Raw genomic sequence first — 19,708 nt, forward strand, 5'->3', positions numbered from 1 at the left:
GTATGTGAAATAAGGGATTTTCCATAGAAAAATTACTACTTCACGGAAGAGTACTGAGCTGGGGTTACTCTCATGAAATGTCTATCAAAATACAAGTGTTTGGGACTCAGAGTTCTCCCTTTGGAATAAAGGACATGTGAAAGAAGAATGGGGAAGGCAAGAATGACCCCATCCATGGATTGGAATGGGAGGAATCTCTATAGAGTCATGAAAAATAGCATATGGATCTGTATATTTGAGTATATGTATCCACCTAAACGTTTTTCTGTGTATCTGTGTATACACATTCATGTGTTTCTTGTTCACCCAAAGGACCTAGAGGCACTGATATGAAGCATACTCCCAATGTAGTATCTCCACACAGATTGTTTATTAGTTGTAAGCAATGGAGCAGAGGGCTGGGGTCTGGGGGGATGCAGGGGACCACTTAACTCTACAATGGAGAAATCTGATAGTACCTTGACCTGGTATTCAAAATTAACATAAATGATGGTACAGAGATCTTGTGCCTCTGGATGTGATGCCTTGAGAAGGACTGACATCACTTGCATTTTGTTTCAGCCTGGAATGTATAACCTAAATTCAGTATGAAGAAACAAAGACAAACCCAAAATGAAGAACATTCTGTTAATTAAAATAGAACCCAGCAATCCCACTCCTGGGCATATACCCAGAGAAAACCATAATTCAAAAAGATGCATGCACCCCAATGTTCATTGCAGCACTATTTACAATAGCCAGGACATGGAAGCAACCTAAATGTCCACCAACAGAGGAATGGATAGAGAAGATGTGGTACATATATACAATGGAATATTACTCAGTAATAAAAAAGAACAAAATAATGCCATTTGCAGCTACATGGATGGACCTAGAGATTGTCATACTGAGTGAAGTAAGTCAGACACAGAAAGGCAAATATCACATGATGTCACTTATATGTGGAATCTAAAAATAAAGGGTACAAGTGAACTTATTTACAAAACAGAAGTAGAGTCATGGATGTAGAAAACAAACTTATAGTTACCAAGGTATTGGGGAGAAGGGGGGATAAATTGGGAGATTGGGACTGACATATACACACTACTATATATAAAATAGTTAACTAATAAGAGCCCACTGTATAGCACAGGGAACTCTACTCAGTACTCTGTAATGGCCTATATGGGAAAAGAATCTTAAAAAATAAAGGAGTGGATATATGTATAACTGATTCACTTAGCTGTACACCTGAAACTAACACAACATTGTAAATAAACTATACTCCAATAAAAATTTAAATATATATATATATAAATGTCGTAAAAAATAAAGGCTTTTGAACTGTTTCAGTATAGAGCAGACTAAAGAGATATGGTAAAGAAATTCAAACTTAACCATAAACTGGATCCTCAATTAGAGCTGAAAATGCTACATAAATGACACTATTGAGTCAGTTGACACAGATGATGATTAGTAATATTGTATTACTATGAAATGCATTGAAGTTGACAACTATATTATTCGTGCACACATTAATTCTTAGGAAATATGCATTAAAGAATTTAGGGGTGAAGAGCCTGATAGGTGCAACTAAATCTCGATAGAGAGATAGATAGATAGATAGATAATTGAGAGAGAGAATGATAAAGTTTATAGAACAGTGTTAATAATGGGTAAATCTGGATAAAGGGAACAAGGGTGTTCTATGTACTATTCTCATTCTTAACGTTTTCTATAGGTATAAAATGTCTTCCAAATAAGTTTTTAAGAAATTATTAATCAGTTGTTAAGGTGAAAAGAATGCAATTGTCAATAATAACGATTCTCCAGATTTGGGGACTGGTGGGAAAATATGTGAAGGTGACATTGATACCGACCAGGGTTCTTGGCCTTCCCCAATCAAGCAAGGCTTTATTGGGGCCCATGCTGCAGCAGGGAGGAGCGAAAACAAGTAACAGCTTCCCTTGCTCCCTGAGGAAGGGCGAGCTTGTTCCTTCTATGGGGTGAGGGAAGGGGTGTGTCCAGGGATTCGGCCAGAGGGGTATCTTAGGTGGTCTCCCCACGCATTTGGTGGTGTTGAGTGCAGGGGCATGCGCAGTACCCTACTTTTGCTCCCAACACCCTGTCTTTGCTCCCGGCTCTTCAGAAGTGGCAGTGGGATTTTTTGGGGTCTTTTTGTATCTCCTTGTCCATAATTTGCCCCAACTGCACATGCACAGTTATTTTTAGTCCCTTATAGTTTCTTTGTATTCTGTTGCTCGAGGAGAGGTTTGTTCAGGTGCACTGCAGCAAAGGGTCCCAGAGCCCAGGTCCCAGCCTGTCTCAACATAAAATATATGTTTCTGATGTGAGTATTTTTTTTCCCAAAAAATGTGTGAGCGGTAATGCCTTAAGGAGCTGGGTTCCATGGAACAAATTCTGAAAATGATCCAGAGACACAGGTTCCATTCTGATCTAAGAAGTATATCATCAGATGTCATGTCATCTGGGTTTTCATATGCTATTTCGCTATGGACGTTCAGACTCACAAGAGTTGAACTGGAGGCCAAAAATATATATCTGTCCAAAGCTAGGTGGTATCTAAGGCTGGGGGAAGTACACAGCATGTTTAAGTTAAAGTTGTTGTTATGCTTGCAATGATGAGACTATTTATTTCAGATTATAGTAACTAATGTGATTATTGCATTTACCATTTACAAATCATATATTTAATTTCAGGTCCATAGGCACAAATAAAACATTCTGCACATATTCAGAATTTGCAAATCTAAAATCAGAAGGATTTTCTTAACTCATTTCACATCCTAACCTGACCTGTCCTTATGTTAGGCTATATATAGTCTTTAATAATCTTGTTTGGTGTGAATGTCATATATTTGCTGCAAATATATGGTTTAATAAGAGGGTGCTATCACAGACCCCACTCGCGGTGTTACATAAAACACTGTGTATGCACCATGTTACATTTCTAAAACCTGAAAATTTTTGGATATAGTAACACATCTGGACGTAAACTGTCTTGGTTAAGTGATTGCGGACCTGTGTTTATCTAATTTCTTTAATGAACAAGCTTCTTATCCTTGATTAAGTGAAGTAATAGTTATGAGAGAAGATAGAATACTAGAAGGTAAAATTGAAGATTAAATCCTGAAATTAATTTAAAGGACCCAGATTTGGGCAAGATTTTAAAATGATGACTTAAATAAGGACAATGTGGTAAATTATCCATAACTGTGCTTCCTATTTGAATTATAAGTAGGATCATGATGTACCAGTATTCCAATTGCATTTTCTCTTTTCCTTCTGCAGTTAGCAATACACAGGCAAAGGCCTACTTGCAAAGTGGAAAATTCTCCATACTAAGAATTTAGATTAAGAATCCCACTCTTATTCAGCCATTACCCTAGTCACTTATACTCCTTGACCAGTTTCCTCAACCGTAAAATGAAATAAGTAATTTAGATTAATATAAGTCCTCTTCTGAATTTTAAAATGAAATGATTCTAAAATTTCATAACTTTCTATTTATATCCTATATTTTTATATTCTTATTCCATATGGTTCTAAAAATAGTACATGGTGCTATAATTTCCTTGAACTGTAAAAGATGAAATTCTGTTTGTTTTGAGAAAGAGGGCCTTCTTGTACTAATCAATTTCTCTTGTAAACAGTGCAAGTTCCAGGGCCAGTAGAAAATCTGCAAGCCGTATCTACCTCACCTACCTCAGTTCTTATTACCTGGGAACCCCCTGCCTATGCAAATGGTCCAGTACAAGGTTACAGATTGTTCTGCACTGAAATGTCCACGGGGAAGGAACAGGTAGGCAAGAGAATGGGCCCCACTCCTGTTGCCTATCGGAGAAATTGCAGGAGATCTGCAGGTTCTTGATATAAGCCAATATCCAGCACAGTAATTGGAGAGCTGATCAGTTTTAAAGTAACTGTTATTGAAAATGTTAAGCAATTTAATTGAATTCGGGTGGTAAGAGAAGCAAATGGGCAATGAGATGAAGTTAATACAAAGGATGCAGATTTTTTGTTTGAGTATATTGTGGTCTGGGCCAGTGTAACCACATATGAACGAGCCCATCTGGTTCCAGAAAAGTATTTGCATTTTCAGTCCTTATCCTAAGGGATGATCAATCTTATATTCAGCAACTTCCATCAAATTGCTTTTTTCATTCTCTTTTCATTCATATGTTTGATGTTATTTCTGTCTTTTCCCCACCATGGGACCGTCACCTATCACTTCTCATTGTTTTCAGCATTACTTTACTCCTGAAGACTACCTTCCATTTTGCTTCTAATCTGTGGTTAGCACAGACATTGGAAAATAGACAAATTAGATTTTCATGTAAAGTAAGAGTAAATGTGTCTTAAGGGAGACACATGAAACTCAACTATTCTATTTTGTGACATATATATGACTACTGAGTTGTTTACTTCCAGATTCTCAAGTTCATGTGGAAAAAGATACATAGACAAAGTGGGTAGTTAAATAGGAAAGACCAGAAATGACCTTGGGATATTGAAGTTCTTATGATGTGTTGTGAAATTTGCCCATTATAGTGTGGTCTTCATGCTTCCACATACACTGCATGATAGATATTTTTCATTAAAATAAAATGTTTGCCTTAGTTCTATTCAGAACAGTTCCAAGTTCCAAGTTATAGCATAAGAATTATTGAGATCCTCCTAAGTAATCATTCATTCCATTTTTTTTGTTTACTGCTCCCATGCTATTTAGCTCTTATTTTCACCTTTCTATTCTACCCGTTTCCTACACATTTTAGTTCTTCAATAATGCAGTTTACCAATTCATTTAAATAAATTAAAAAATAGTGTCACCCAAGATAGAGTGTGAGGATAATTGGGAAGAGCTATGTAATGGATCTTCTGGAGGGAACTGGCTCTGATTTTCTCAGTGACCTTCACCTCCATTACCTCATTTCTACATCTGAGAACTGCTGAAAACAATTCCAACTAACCTCACAGCATTTTGAGAGATAACAATTGTAGCAAAGTATCCATAACAATTGTAGCAAAGTATCTGTCAGTTTCCAGAATCCAGGTATATTTCAGCACAAGAAGGAAGAATTCTATTGTTTCTTGGTAAATTATTCCATTTTGGGTACAAGAGCAACTCTCCAGTTCTGTGGATTTACAAGCTGCTTTCTGCCTGTCAGGGTTTTGGTGTGGGCATTAATAGTGCACACCATTCAATGTATTGGGTGGTGTTAAACAAATTGGAACTTAATGACTGTAAAGATAGCATGGTGCTGTTTTACTAGGTGTCTACAGAGTGGTTTGGTCTTCAGTGGGGGTGTGTGTGTCACAATTTAGGTTTTATAACAACTCATAATAAGGCTGAAGTGTAGTTTTGTGAGTAAGAGTCTAACATCCAATTCACTGATAGCACAGAATGGCTGCCATTTCAGCTTTTACATGTCTCCTGAATGACGGTTTTGGTGTTTTATGTCTCCAGAGTATAGAGGTTGATGGACTATCTTATAAACTGGAAGGCCTGAAAAAATTCACAGAATATAGTCTTCGATTCCTAGCTTACAATCGCTACGGGCCAGGAGTATCTACTGATGATATAACTGTGGTTACGCTTTCTGATGGTAAGTTATAGATGGTGAAATTTGACTCACATAGTTGTTATAATAATGAAATAATATTGGATATATGTCATAGATTACATGTTCAAGGTTTCCTAACTAAAACTTCATGGAGTATACTAGCATACATTAGAAATTTGGCTAATTCACTCAAACTGTCTATTACAGTCAAATGTAAACTTTGAAAAGGTATACACTCTGAATCAGGATGTCCTAATTAGTCATCTTCAAAGTGTGACTGCTGCCTAAGAGCTCAGAATCATTTCTTTGTGTGTGTTTTCCTTTATTCCTATAAATACAAACACATTTGTACATGTGTGTGGGCCAGTTTATATCAGCATCTTTCTTTTGTTTCTCCTTCTAAACTGGTAGATGTTACACATTACAAAAGTGTAAATGATGGACAGTCCTCTTCCATATACCTCTTAATTTGAAAAAAAATCATTAAGTTTTAGGCCAAATAATCCAGTATTGAAAGTATTAAAACTGAATATGAAAATTTATATTTTAGTTTTACTTTGCCTAACAAATGAAAGATTAGAAATATTTTTAATGCCATAAAAAAGAGAAAGAAATCTTAATGAAGTAGATGAATTTGACAAAGCAGTAGCAGAGGAAACTAGAGATCTAAAAATGGATGATAATGAAAGGTTGGAAGTTTAATGAAAAGTGAAAATAAAGCACAGCAGAGTATATGATATGGGGCCAGTGACAATTCAGGCAGGTGCAGAAATGCAGAGATGTGACCTCCATGAATACTAAAAAGGCATCAAGCTATTTCTTTTCAGCAGCGGTTTCCATGTTGGTATGTGTAATTCTATAAATTATTGATCTTTCGAATTTCAAAAAAATGACTTTAGTTTGTGATTCCTTGAGTGATCCAACCTTGCTTCAATCTAGGAAAGTATCTGTGTGGATATTTCGTACAATATCAGTGAAATGAGGAAGGGCATGCATGTTATTAAGGATAGTGCAAAGAAGACACAGGAGTAATGTTCATTTGCAATTTCAATGTAAAATAATACTTTATATCTGACACTGCTTTGGTGTAATTTTTAATGTAATTCTTAAGCCCATCCATCTGATTCTGTTATTGAAGACAGAACAGAATATTTATTGGCAGAATAAATTACTTCACAACTTATAATTATAAAAATAAAAGGAAAACAAATGAAAATGAATATTTTACATAATTTATGTAGATTTCATTCACACACTGAACTGTAATGCTGTGGCCTTATTCTCTACTTTGGTTTTAAATGTCATAAGTGAGAAAGATAGATTATTACTCATTAATCCAAGAATTATTATCTAGAAGTATTGAAACATTTAGGATTTAGAAAATGCCTGTCCTTAAATAAAAGGATTTCATGACTCTAATCCAACAAGCATCACTCTGCAACGGACCCCAGCTTCCCTCTATCAGATGCATTTGATAGAGAACACATGAACTTCAGGGGCCCCTAGGAGTGGGTACTTCAACCTCGTCTGCTTTCATCTTTACAATAAACTCATCTCTTGTACCTCAGTCTGATGTCCTCTTCTCTCTACTGAAGCTATGCATGCTGAGGTCACATACAGATGAATTTAATTACAATTAATAGTCACCTGCTTCCCAGTTGTAAGTCACAAAGCCCTGTTCTCCTTGACTTTCTGGATGTTATCAAAGGGAGATGTTGTGCAAATTAAATGTTTAATCCATATAAGCACCTAAAACATGGGCATGCCATATATTTAAATGTTTAATAAATGTTATCTATGCCAATGTCTCTTGTTCTCATTATTCTAAATGTTCCTTAATATGAGGAATGATGTTATATTCATCTCTGTATCCCTCCTAACTCAGTAAATATTTATTGAATTAATCAGACAGTTCAGCCAAACCTGTACAAATGTTTGTAAGTATAGACTCATCTTTAGGACTTCCTCTTTGTGTGACTAACTTAACATATGATTATGTGTAAATATATACGTGTTATAGAGAGCACCATATTTCCTATAAGGCCAGAGAAATTCTTACCATAAAAAATTTATATTGGGGTCTTCCCTGGTGGCGCAGTGGTTGAGAGTCCGCCTGCCAATGCAGGGGACACGGGTTCCTGCCCCGGTCCGGGAAGATCCCACATGCCGCAGAGCGGCTGGGCCCGTGAGCCATGGCCGCTGAGCCTGCGCGTCCGGAGCCTGTGCTCCGCAATGGGAGAGGCCACAACAGTGAGAGGCCCGCGTACCGCAAAAAAAAAAAAAAAAAAAAAAAAAAAAAAAAAAATTATATTGGGACTATAGAAAAATTGAATAAAAGCAAAAATAAAATGCAAATAAATTTTTTTCTGAATTAATTATCCCCAAAGTATCCATGTAAATGGATACTTGTAAAGATTTTATTCTGAGGAGCTGTCATGTCTAATTTAGCTCTGTTTTGTTTTTCTGGGAAGAAACACTGTTTTTTGTTCAGATTCCTCCACCTAGCATATAATTGGTTTACAGTGTTCCACTTCTTCAAACCGTTGGGATTGTAGAACATCAATCTAGACAGCCTAATATTCAGTGTAGACTGTAAGTAGTTTTGCCAGTTTGTTCTTAAGCACTGTCTCTGGAACTAGTTGACATGAATAGGTTACTAACAGATTTTATGAATTAATTAACATTTATTGGTGTCCATGCCAACTTGCCCTGTGTTCAAAAGCAGAGTGACCAAATTTCATAGGCAGGCTTAGCTATCGGAATGTGCTTCTTACTATTATCACTAATATTTATTGAGTACTTATTAGTGCAAGGCCCTTCTCCACACACTTCACAACACTGTATTTTTCCCTACTTTACAGATGTCAAAACTAAGATAGAGGTCACAAAAGCTAGTAAGCAGCAGAGCCAGGTCATACAAGCGAGTAAGTAAAGAAGGGGGATTCAGTGTGGAAATATATTGTTTCTCTTATTGTATAATAAATGTCCTATATTAGGTCCTTCAAGAAAAAAGCTCAGAGCTACATATAAATTTTTCCAGTCCACTAATTATGTGTACAGGACAGCACACACTTGCTAAGGGGAGGAATTCAAGTGACTATATGTACAATTCATTTACAAATTTGAGAACTTAATCTACTCTACAGAATGCTTCATCACCATGTGCTTAAACCAGCATGCTCCACCACATTGAGAGGAGTTTCCAGACCAAATGCCTCTGATTGGCTTTAATGAACCTATTGTAATTGATAAACTACTTGACATTTCAAACAGAAAAGCAGTGAACTATGTCCTTCCCCTCTGCCTCATGAAACAATGAAGCGTTGTCAAATAAGACAAATAAAGAAAAGTCCCAATAGATAAATGTGGATTCCACTCACTTCCACCAAACATCTAATCCTATCTATTGTATCTGTTTATTTGTAAATAGTACGGAAATTGATAGTAAGAAGAGAATAATAACTAAAAATACTGTAGAAAAAAATTGTCCACTTTTTTCCTGACTGTGTAAGGCAAGAATAGCCAGTGTGCCATCAGTGAAAAGTAAGAGAGATTTATATTGTAAAAAATAGGCAAAATTCGTTAACACCATTGTTACAAGTCCACCTTTGGGACTTGATGGCTTTAAATTCCTAATATGGAAAATTATCAAATTGTGGTAGTTTATTATTGTTCTTATATATTCTTGGCTTTCTGAAATGAGAAGTTAAATGCCATTTATAAACTTTCATTAAAGTGAGATTTAAGGGTTACGTATCAACTAGCACAGTACCTAAAACAAAATGTATGATAAATTTAAATACCTTCTCTTTCCTCCAGTATTCTATGTTTTCATATTATTTAATTGGTCAAAAGTGTGTGTAATATGATTAGTAAAATATAATATGATACAAATATTAGAATATCATATGAAACCTAAACTAGAAATATTTTTCATGAGTAAGAAGTGATTTATTATCACCTAATATTAAGACATTATTCCCAATCTTTGCTTTTAAAGAATATATTTTTCAGAAGCTGTGCAATTATATGATTTAGAACATAGCATTTTTTTTTCAGTTTGTACCTGTTTTAATTTTTACTGCTTTACAGAGTGATTTGAATGTGGGTCATATTAAATTCTTCCTCATTGTGAGAACATCAGTTTTTTTTCAGTTCTTCTGATCACACAAATTATTTTTATTTCCAGCCTATCTTTAATCTTTTCTTGGTACAGTCACTTTAGAAAACTTTGTATCCATTAAAACTTATGTTTAACCCTCATAGGGGGTTCCCCCCCACCAGTATTTCCACTCCTAGGTATAAATGAATGAAGGAAATGAGTGCAATTGTCCAGCAGAAGACAAAAAGTAGAATTTTCATAGCAGCTTTATTCTCATAACTCCAAACTAGAAATTGATCCAAATGCCATTCATCAGTAGAACAGATAAATATAAATTAGAATAATTGTATCTTGTAATACTATGGAGCAACAAAACAAAACAAAAAACTATTGCTACATGCAACAATATGAATGGATCTCAAGAAGTAAGCAAAAGAAGCCAGCCTCTGGAAAAGAAAACACACAACTATGGTTTTGTTTTTAGTAAGCTCAAAATAAACTAATCTGTGGAGTTAGAGGTCATAATAAGTAGTGGTTACTATCAGAAAGATATTGACTAAGAAGGGACACAGTGAGCTTTCCAGGTTACTGAAAATGTTCCATATCTTGATCTGGGTGGTGTTTAAATGGGGATGTACACACACACACACACACACACCCCACTTTATCCAGTCATACATTCAAGGTTTGTGCACTTTCCTATATGTTATACCTTAATTTAAAAAATAAAATTGCAAAATTATAAACTTTTTTTTTATTGTGACCAAATTTGTTTACCAAAACTCTAAGTAGGAAAAATATTTTATTATAATCTTATAATCTTTCTATTAATTGATTCATTCAATATATATTTGCTGAGTGTGCCCCATGTGCTTAACACACATCAATATTGGGGATGCAGCATCAAAAGGACAAAAATCCTGGTTCCTGTGAAGGTTATATTCTGTATTTGATAAGAAAACCATAGCAGAATTAAATGAAATTTAAAAATAAAGTCTATCTCCTAAATAATGAAATATTTTTTTGAAAGAATGCTTGTTGACCTAATTCATGAAAAACAAGCTCTGATAAACATTTTACCACAAGTTACATTGGTAATAACCTTTAACAAGTACTAACAAAATAAGTGACTATAATTCCTATCATGTTTATCACTTATTTATCAAAGTCAAACAAAATAAGTGATTATAATTCCTATCATGTCCAGAAAGGTCCAGGAGCTAATATTTAAGTAAGTAGCCATTTGTTCATTTAATTATTGAGTCAGTAAATATTAATTGAATGTCAGTTTGGAGGATTTAAAGATTAATCAGACATATATCATGCCCTCATAGTGATTACTTTTGAGAAGGCAAAATCAGAGTAGGACATAAATAAATTCAGGGTAAATATAAGCACCCCAGGAAAACATAGATATTGTCCAAGTTCAAATTAAAGAAGAGGAACATAAGAAAAATGGCCCTTAAATTTTTGAAGATGCTGAAAGCCTTTCTCCTGTATTAAATTTATCAATTTGTCATGAAAAAAGATAAGGAATACTCTGATTTATATATATTAAGCATTTACTGAATGCTACTTATATTACTGTTGTGGGACAGAACTATTTATTTATTTATTTATTTATTTATATGATTCATCCAAGACATCTAGAATAGTACTTGAGATATTACAGTCATTCAGTGAATGGCTATCGTTGAATTACTAACTTGATAGAATATTCACTTTTTGATATAGTAAATATCCATTAGAAGTATTATAAAGAAAGCTGTATGTGTTCTTCCTCCTTCCATGAAGGAGTGGAACGATCAAAATGCAAGTAAGAGAAGCAAAATACCTAGAAAACCCACGAAGAAAAATAAACTGCTCCTTTGTTAATAGAATTGGCTCACCAAATGCTCTCTGGTAACCTGCTTGCATCTATGACACAGATTTAATTACAAAGTGTGAGAAAAAAAAAGGGGTGTATTTCTTTTCACTTTTTAGGGGATAATAAAGGTTGCATTTAAAGGGATTAAGCAACAAGAGTGACCGTTAGAATGACATATTTCATCATAAAACCATGGAGGTCCTGAAATGCACAATATCTTAAGCCCTTAAAACCACTCTAGGAAATCTCCCGTGTGTTTTTATTGGTTCCTCTGGGAAGGTTATCACCAGAAAGCTGTAATTAAATGGCAGTATTTAGTATCACGGCAGGTGCTTTTTTGCCTAAGAGTTTTGGGGGCTCCCTAGATGGATAACTGGGCCACTAAGTGAGAAAAACAAATGCAGTCATTTTTCATCTCTCCAGGAAAATTTTGAAGTGCCACCTGGAATTACTTACCTAATTATCCTTATGAACAGTGGAAAAGACATGCTTTCTCTTTTCAAAGAGGGTTGGAGTTTCTCTTTCGTGACTTTGGCAATAACGTTCTCACCTTGTTTTATTTCTTCTAGTGCCAAGTGCTCCGCCTCAGAATGTCTCCCTGGAGGTAGTTAATTCGAGGGTGAGTTGTGGAAATGTTTACTACTTCATTACCAATACATGTGTAACTTTCAATCACCCATCCACTGCTTGGGGTGGATGGTGGCTTCCATGTGAGGAAATGTTCCAGAACAACACAGTGAGTGGCATTAATTGCACATCTTCCACCACACTTGAATGAATTAAATGAAGCAGTTGTTTGCTTCTAGTACACTTGATTTTATAAATGTTATCATGATTAAAGGCTATTCCATCAGGTAACAAAGTTGTCTATTTACCTATACTTATCAGTACAGTAAGTCCCCCACATAACGAACCTTCAAGTTGCGAACTTTCAAAGATGTGAACGTGCCTCTGTGTGCCAGCTGTTGTACTGTACTACTGTACTTTTCAGGGCACTGTACTGTAAGATTAAAAATGTGTTCTTTATGTTCATTTTTTTTTATGTATTATTTGTGTGAAAAGTATTGTAAACCTATTGCAGTATAGTACTATATAGCCGATTGCGTTCGTTGGGTACCTAGGCTAACTTTGTTGGACTTACGAACAAATTGGACTTTTGAACGTGCTCTCAGAATGAAACTCGTTTGTATGTGGGGGACTTACTGTATAGGACATAATGTGCTAGATGGAACAATTGAATGTAGGAATGAAAAAAGTAATTACAAGGGGTGGGATAAAGAGAGACTTTGTTTCCTGGTAGATTTAATTTGAATTGAATATTTCATCCTCATTCCTCTTCTTCTCTTATGAATATAGACATGGAAGGCTGTTCTTGAGGTCTGATAAGGTTATCTGTATGAAGCAGTATTAATCAGTGATTAATGTTTTCCTGGCCTGAAAAGTTGATACAACTTTCAAAAGGGTTTAAATTAGGCTGGGTATAGCTGAAGATAAGGAGTTAATGCCAGAACCAGTTTTCTAGAAATATCTCCTTTTTCAAGTGTGTCTCACTCAGCCTTGGAAAGAAGCAAAAACCACGCGGTAGAGGAAAGCAAAAGTAAGATTGGCCTGGCTTGCCTCTGTCATCATCTGGTTGTGTGCTCTCAGAGAAATAATTTCACTCTTCCTGGGTCTCAGTGAGGAGATTGGCCTAACCGGTCTCCAAGCTCTAGGAGACAACAGGAAAATCATATGTGTCTTAGAGAAAGTCATACTCTGATTTTTAATCCTAGCTTCCTCTTTTAGTAACTGTATACGATGTCAGAAAAGTTTCGAACCTCAGTAAACTTTCAGTTTCTCTATATTCATACAGTGTGCATGTTAATTCCTCCCTTATTGATTTGACATGAGGAAGTAGTAATATAGCATATGCAATGGATCTAACTCAGCATCAGTAGCTATTACTTTACTCAATGTACAATTTCTTGCCATATTTTGCAAAAGTCTCTGATGAAGCCATATTTTGTGATTTTGATCAGATTTACCTCTGTCAAATGAGTTCACCTTTTGGACCTAGTGAAATGTCTCTAAAATGGTTATCCTCTTATAATTTTAGGCACTAATTGGATAAGAATGAATAAAACAAATTTAAACTTAGAAGGGAGAAAAATAAATGAACTAAGGGAAGAAAATGAGCTAAAGGAAAATAATGAGAAATAGACATCACCCTAAAGATGACATTATTATTTACAACATTATTTTACAGATGTACTGTTCTAATTAACAGATTGCCAAATCAAAGTCAAGTAGATTTTTATAATTATCGTAGGTTGCTAATGAACGAAACTGGGAGACCATATTGTAGTTTCTCTTGTTTTAATGACTCATTTTTATTAGTTTCACCTGATTTACATCTTTCCTTCAGGACAGAGCATAGAAATTGACATAAGCTATTTTGTGTGTGTATGCTCGTATCCCATAAAAAGTCTATTTTAGCAAAGGATGAATGTTTTCTTCTGGAATGTGAATAAGGCATTATTGAATGACCCTGGTTGCTGACTGTCTTTGACTATGAATTTATTACCCTCTTGTAGGAGGGAATTCCTGGATTGCAAAATTGACTTTTTCAACTGATTATATATATATATATATATATATACACACACACACACACACACATACACATAATCTAATATCACAGGCCATGCTCTTCTAAAATCTGCAGTGTTTGCAGCTTCAACTGATTTTATATATATATATACACACACACACACACACATACACATAATCTAATATCACAGGCCATGCTCTTCTAAAATCTGCAGTGTTTGCAGCAACCAAATATTAACACCCCTGCTTCTATCTTCCTGAAGTTATCTCTGTAACGTTGCACTACCAGAAAATTTAACTTGTTCATTAGCTTTTCAGAATGAATACAGCAGGCCCAGGCACTAGAAAGCTTCTTGCTCTCCTCTCCCTCCCTCTGTTACCTTCTTTCCTAGCTTTTAAGGCATTATAAATTATTTTTCTTGGATTGTTACCAAGAGGAAAGGAACTGGATGATCAAAGCACTGTCTTATCATTCCCAATATGTTGGTGCAGAGAAAAACAATAACAATATGCTATTTTTATATTTGTCTCTTGTTTGAAAGAAAAGAAAAGCTCTCAAATATACTAATATTTGCCCCAGATGATTACCATTTTAAGGAAAAAATTTGTAAAAAAAGAAACATTGTAGTTGAATAAGTGTTGTATTCTTTTAGACTAATAGAATTTTGACTTTAATGTTATTCATTTTACTTGGAAATTTTATTTAATATAGAAGGAACAGTCATATTTTAAGTTATTATTCTATATCGTATCTGTAATTATGGAACATAATTGGCCATTTTATTGGCAATCAATGAGAAAATGTCTTGGTGTTTGCACACAGATGGCTAGGATTTCTGTACATAGAACCGAGAAGTGAATACAAGGTATAAAATTATCATTTATAGATATTTATTATGGTTATGGCCACCTATTAGCCAATTGGACCAAGAAATCATGTTACAGGATATGAAAACAGAGGAGTCCTTATACATTCAGATAAAAGAACCAAAGGAGTTTTTGGTACTGTATTGTTCTTGAAAACCCATTATACTGGATTATCTTTATAAAGCTGTAATCACAAAACAGACTAGATGCCCTTTCTGCAGACTGCCTGTGAACACAAATTTTGTTTTGAAGGAATGGCTTGACCTATAGATATTATTTTTAGGTAATGGTTATGATGAGGTGGTTATTTCTCCTACTAAATATTTTTTTTACAAGAAATAAAATCTTCACAAGAAAAGGGAAAATAGTGATTTACAGTATGTACTTTAAAATGGGACTTTTTATTAGGAAAACCTTTTATAAGGATAATTTTCTTAAGATTTTACTTTGAAATTTAATTATTATTTGAAGAAATAAATATTACAACTTAGTCAGCTGTCATATAAACACAAGCTTGTAGAATGCAAAGAGCTTTTTAAGTTGGCACTTGACTGTTTTCCTATGTTCCAATAGAGAAGTTCTCAGAATAAGACCATTTACAGTATACTAAGATTCAAGGTGTTTGGGCTCTTTTAGCAGCTCTTTGAGATCTTGAAAAGTCTCTGTGCCTCAGTTTCATTTATTCTTTCAACCTTTACTGTGTACTTACTCTATATCTACTGTGTGTGTGTGTGTGTGTGTGTGTGTGTGTGTGTGTGTGTGTGCGTGCACAAATATAATGCTAGGGACATGACCCAGTCTTTACCTTCATGGAACTTACAGTTTATTAAGAAAACATGCGAGAGAAAATTCAGCTTTCATCTAACCACATTTAATCAGTTATAACTCTTCAAAGTTGACGTTTTCTCCTCCTTGATAAAATGAGAGAGCTGGAGAGATAATCTCTAAAATCTCTTATGGCTCTAAGCATCTTTGACTGTATTTTTACTTGTTATACCTTTTCTCAATCATTTTATCTTTTACAAAATTAGGGAAAATGGCACAGGTATACTGATTAAAGTAGACTAGACTTTCACTCACGAGGCCAGGTATTTATCAACTAAGCACTATAGGGTGATTGCAAGGAATGAAATATTAAATCCAAATAAGAAAAAACTAAATCCAGTATATCACTGGGCATGGATCATTATGTAAGTTTAGAACCTTTAAACACAGAATATTGGATTCCTCTCATTATATCACCATACACTTCTGTGTGTGTGTGTGTGTGCGTGCACAAATATAATGCTAGGGACATGACCCAGTCTTTACCTTCATGGAACTTACAGTTTATTAAGAAAACATGCGAGAGAAAATTCAGCTTTCATCTAACCACATTTAATCAGTTATAACTCTTCAAAGTTGACGTTTTCTCCTCCTTGATAAAATGAGAGAGCTGGAGAGATAATCTCTAAAATCTCTTATGGCTCTAAGCATCTTTGACTGTATTTTTACTTGTTATACCTTTTCTCAATCATTTTATCTTTTACAAAATTAGGGAAAATGGCACAGGTATACTGATTAAAGTAGACTAGACTTTCACTCACGAGGCCAGGTATTTATCAACTAAGCACTATAGGGTGATTGCAAGGAATGAAATATTAAATCCAAATAAGAAAAAACTAAATCCAGTATATCACTGGGCATGGATCATTATGTAAGTTTAGAACCTTTAAACACAGAATATTGGATTCCTCTCATTATATCACCATACACTTCTCTATTGTTGAAATTCTTATCCATAATCTATGTGGATGTCATTTTGTTCACTCCTGGAAGGGGATATCCAGTTAGTCACTCACAGTTCAATAGTGTGTGATGCCATTACTGCAATAGTAGAAGATATGACTGGTTATCTTCCTGATATCTTAAAGTGTTCATTTCCCCATGTTTCAACATAATTTGGCATGCTTAAATAACTCAAGTTTAGCAATCATGCAAATTCCCTTTACCCAGAAACCACCCAAAGGGAGAAGTAAAATAGCAATTTCCACCTTCAGGAAACAAACTGACGGTTTTGGCCCCAGAAGTTTTAATGTCTTTTAAAAATTAATTAGTTACTTTTTATTTTAATAATACAGGGGGAATCTTAAGTGTTGTATTGTTGGGTAGCATCAGAGGGCTGTGCTTCTGAATATGTGGTATGACAGGAAGGGTTTTTTTTTTCAGTTAAGCTTTGACTGTTAAAGAAATACTTCAGGGGCTACCCTGGTGGTGCAGTGGTTGAGAGTCCGCCTGCCGATGCAGGGGACACAGGTTCGTGCCCCGGTCTGGGAAGATCCCACATGCCGCGGAGCAGGTGGGCCCGTGAGCCATGGCCGCTGCGCCTGCACGTCCGGAGCCTGTGCTCCGCAACGGGAGAGGCCACAACAGTGAGAGGCCCGCGTACCGCAAAAAAAAAAACGAAATACTTTATTTCTTTTTTTAAATTAATTTTTTATTGGAGTATAGTTGATTTACAATGTTGTGTTAGTTTCTTCTGTACAGCAAAGTGAATCAGTTATACATATATATACATATGCAGGAAGGATTTTGACTGAGGTCTCTGTCTTCTGTCATTGGGCTAGTGATAATTCTCTAATCAACAGAAGTGACAGCCAAGCGGATAGCTGAGTGAGGCTTTTGCATTTGATTCCCACCTGGGATATTCACTTGGTAGCCACTGTGAGCAAAATTGTCAAAATAAGGAGAAGAGGAGAAACTGGAAGAAGTAAAAACAAAGAGCCAGTTCAGTTATGATGTTAATTTGCAGGTCTTCTGTTTTTTTTGCGGGGGCATGTCTTTGTTTTTTTTTATTCTGAAATTGGGGTTGTCTTCTCTTGGCTGTGCAGAGAGCACTTGCGTTAACACTGTTTCCTGCTGTATGGCAACCTCTCTGAAACGGCACAGTTCGCGTAGGTGTTCTGGAACCAGTTCTGCTGTCACACCATGATGCTTATAAATGTTAATCTCCCTCTTGTGTGTTGTAAAAAGGCCTTAGGTAGCTCATGAAAAAGAATTTTTTGTTTGTTTGTTTCTCTCTGAATCATACGAAATCCTTCGTAAAATACACTTTGGCCACTGAGTTACTTGGAACCGGAGCTCGGAGTCCTCCCCTAACAAATATGGTACATTTCTTAAATTTAGTGTACACAAGGAGGAGACATACGAGACCTTAGATGATTGATTCCATGTAAAGATAAATTAGAAACTGGCATTTACAATAATATTTACACTCACAAACTTCACACTGGTATTTGTACTCAGTCATAATACACAGAACATTTTTTTAACATTTTTATTGGAGTAAAATTGCTTTACAGTGGTGTTAGTTTCTGCTTTATAACAAAGTGAATCAGTTATACATATACATATATCCCCATGTCTCTACCCTCTTGCATCTCCCTCCCTCCCACCCTTCCTATCCCATCCCTCTAGCTGGTAACAAAGCACCGAGCTGATCTCCCTCTGTTATGCTACTTCTTCCCACTGGCTATCTATTTTACATTTGGTAGTGAATATATGTCCATATATACACTACCACTCCATCACTTTGTCCCAGCTTACCCTTCCCTCTCCCAGTGTCCTCAAGTCCATTCTCTAGTAGGTCTGCGTCTTTATTCCCGTCTTGCCCCTAGGTTCTACATGACCATTTTTTTTTTTAGATTCCATACATCTGTGTTAGCGTACGGTATTTGTTTTTCTCTTTCTGACTTACTTCACTCTGTATGACAGACTCTAAGTCCATCCACCTGACAACAAATAGCTCAATTCCGTTTCTTTTTCTTTTTTAACCATCTTTATTGGAATATAATTGCTTTACAGTGGTGTGTTAGTTTCTTCTTTACAACAAAGTGAATCAGTTATACATATACATATGTTCCCATATCTCTTCCCTCTTGCATCTCCCTCCCTCCCACCCTTCCTATCCCATCCCTCTAGCTGGTAACAAAGCACCGAGCTGATCTCCCTCTGTTATGCTACTTCTTCCCACTGGCTATCTATTTTACATTTGGTAGTGAATATATGTCCATATATACACTACCACTCCATCACTTTGTCCCAGCTTACCCTTCCCTCTCCCAGTGTCCTCAAGTCCATTCTCTAGTAGGTCTGCGTCTTTATTCCCGTCTTGCCCCTAGGTTCTACATGACCATTTTTTTTTTTAGATTCCATACATCTGTGTTAGCGTACGGTATTTGTTTTTCTCTTTCTGACTTACTTCACTCTGTATGACAGACTCTAAGTCCATCCACCTGACAACAAATAGCTCAATTCCGTTTCTTTTTCTTTTTTAACCATCTTTATTGGAATATAATTGCTTTACAGTGGTGTGTTAGTTTCTTCTTTACAACAAAGTGAATCAGTTATACATATACATATGTTCCCATATCTCTTCCCTCTTGCATCTCCCCTCTCCAGCATTGATTGTTTCTAGATTTTTGGATGATGGCCATTCTGACCGGTGTGAGATGATATCTCATTGTAGTTTTGATTTGCATTTCTCTAATAATTAATGCTGTTGAGCATTCTTTCATGTGTTTGTTGGGAATCTATGAATTCTTTGTAGAAATGTCTATTTAGGACTTCTGCCCATCTTTGGATTGGGTTGTTTGTTTTTTTGTTATTGAGCTGCACGAGCTGCTTGTCAATTTTGGAGATTAATCCTTTGTCAGTTACTTCATTTGCAACTATTTTCTC

General features: G+C 35.5%; 1 protein-coding gene across 1 annotated transcript in view; it reads left to right on the top strand.

Moving 5' to 3' along the window:
- DCC (DCC netrin 1 receptor) overlaps nucleotides 1-19,708 on the top strand; it is a 948,035-nt gene that overhangs the window by 574,311 nt on the left and 354,016 nt on the right. Inside the window, exons 13-15 of the mRNA XM_028479946.1 lie at nucleotides 3,654-3,802; nucleotides 5,468-5,606; nucleotides 12,103-12,152. Of these exons, the coding sequence (XP_028335747.1) occupies nucleotides 3,654-3,802; nucleotides 5,468-5,606; nucleotides 12,103-12,152 (338 nt within the window). The remainder of the gene's footprint in view (nucleotides 1-3,653; nucleotides 3,803-5,467; nucleotides 5,607-12,102; nucleotides 12,153-19,708) is intronic.

The sequence above is a fragment of the Physeter macrocephalus genome, chromosome 19 (assembly GCF_002837175.3).
Source record: "Physeter macrocephalus isolate SW-GA chromosome 19, ASM283717v5, whole genome shotgun sequence".
NCBI classification, from domain to species: Eukaryota; Metazoa; Chordata; class Mammalia; order Artiodactyla; family Physeteridae; genus Physeter; species Physeter macrocephalus.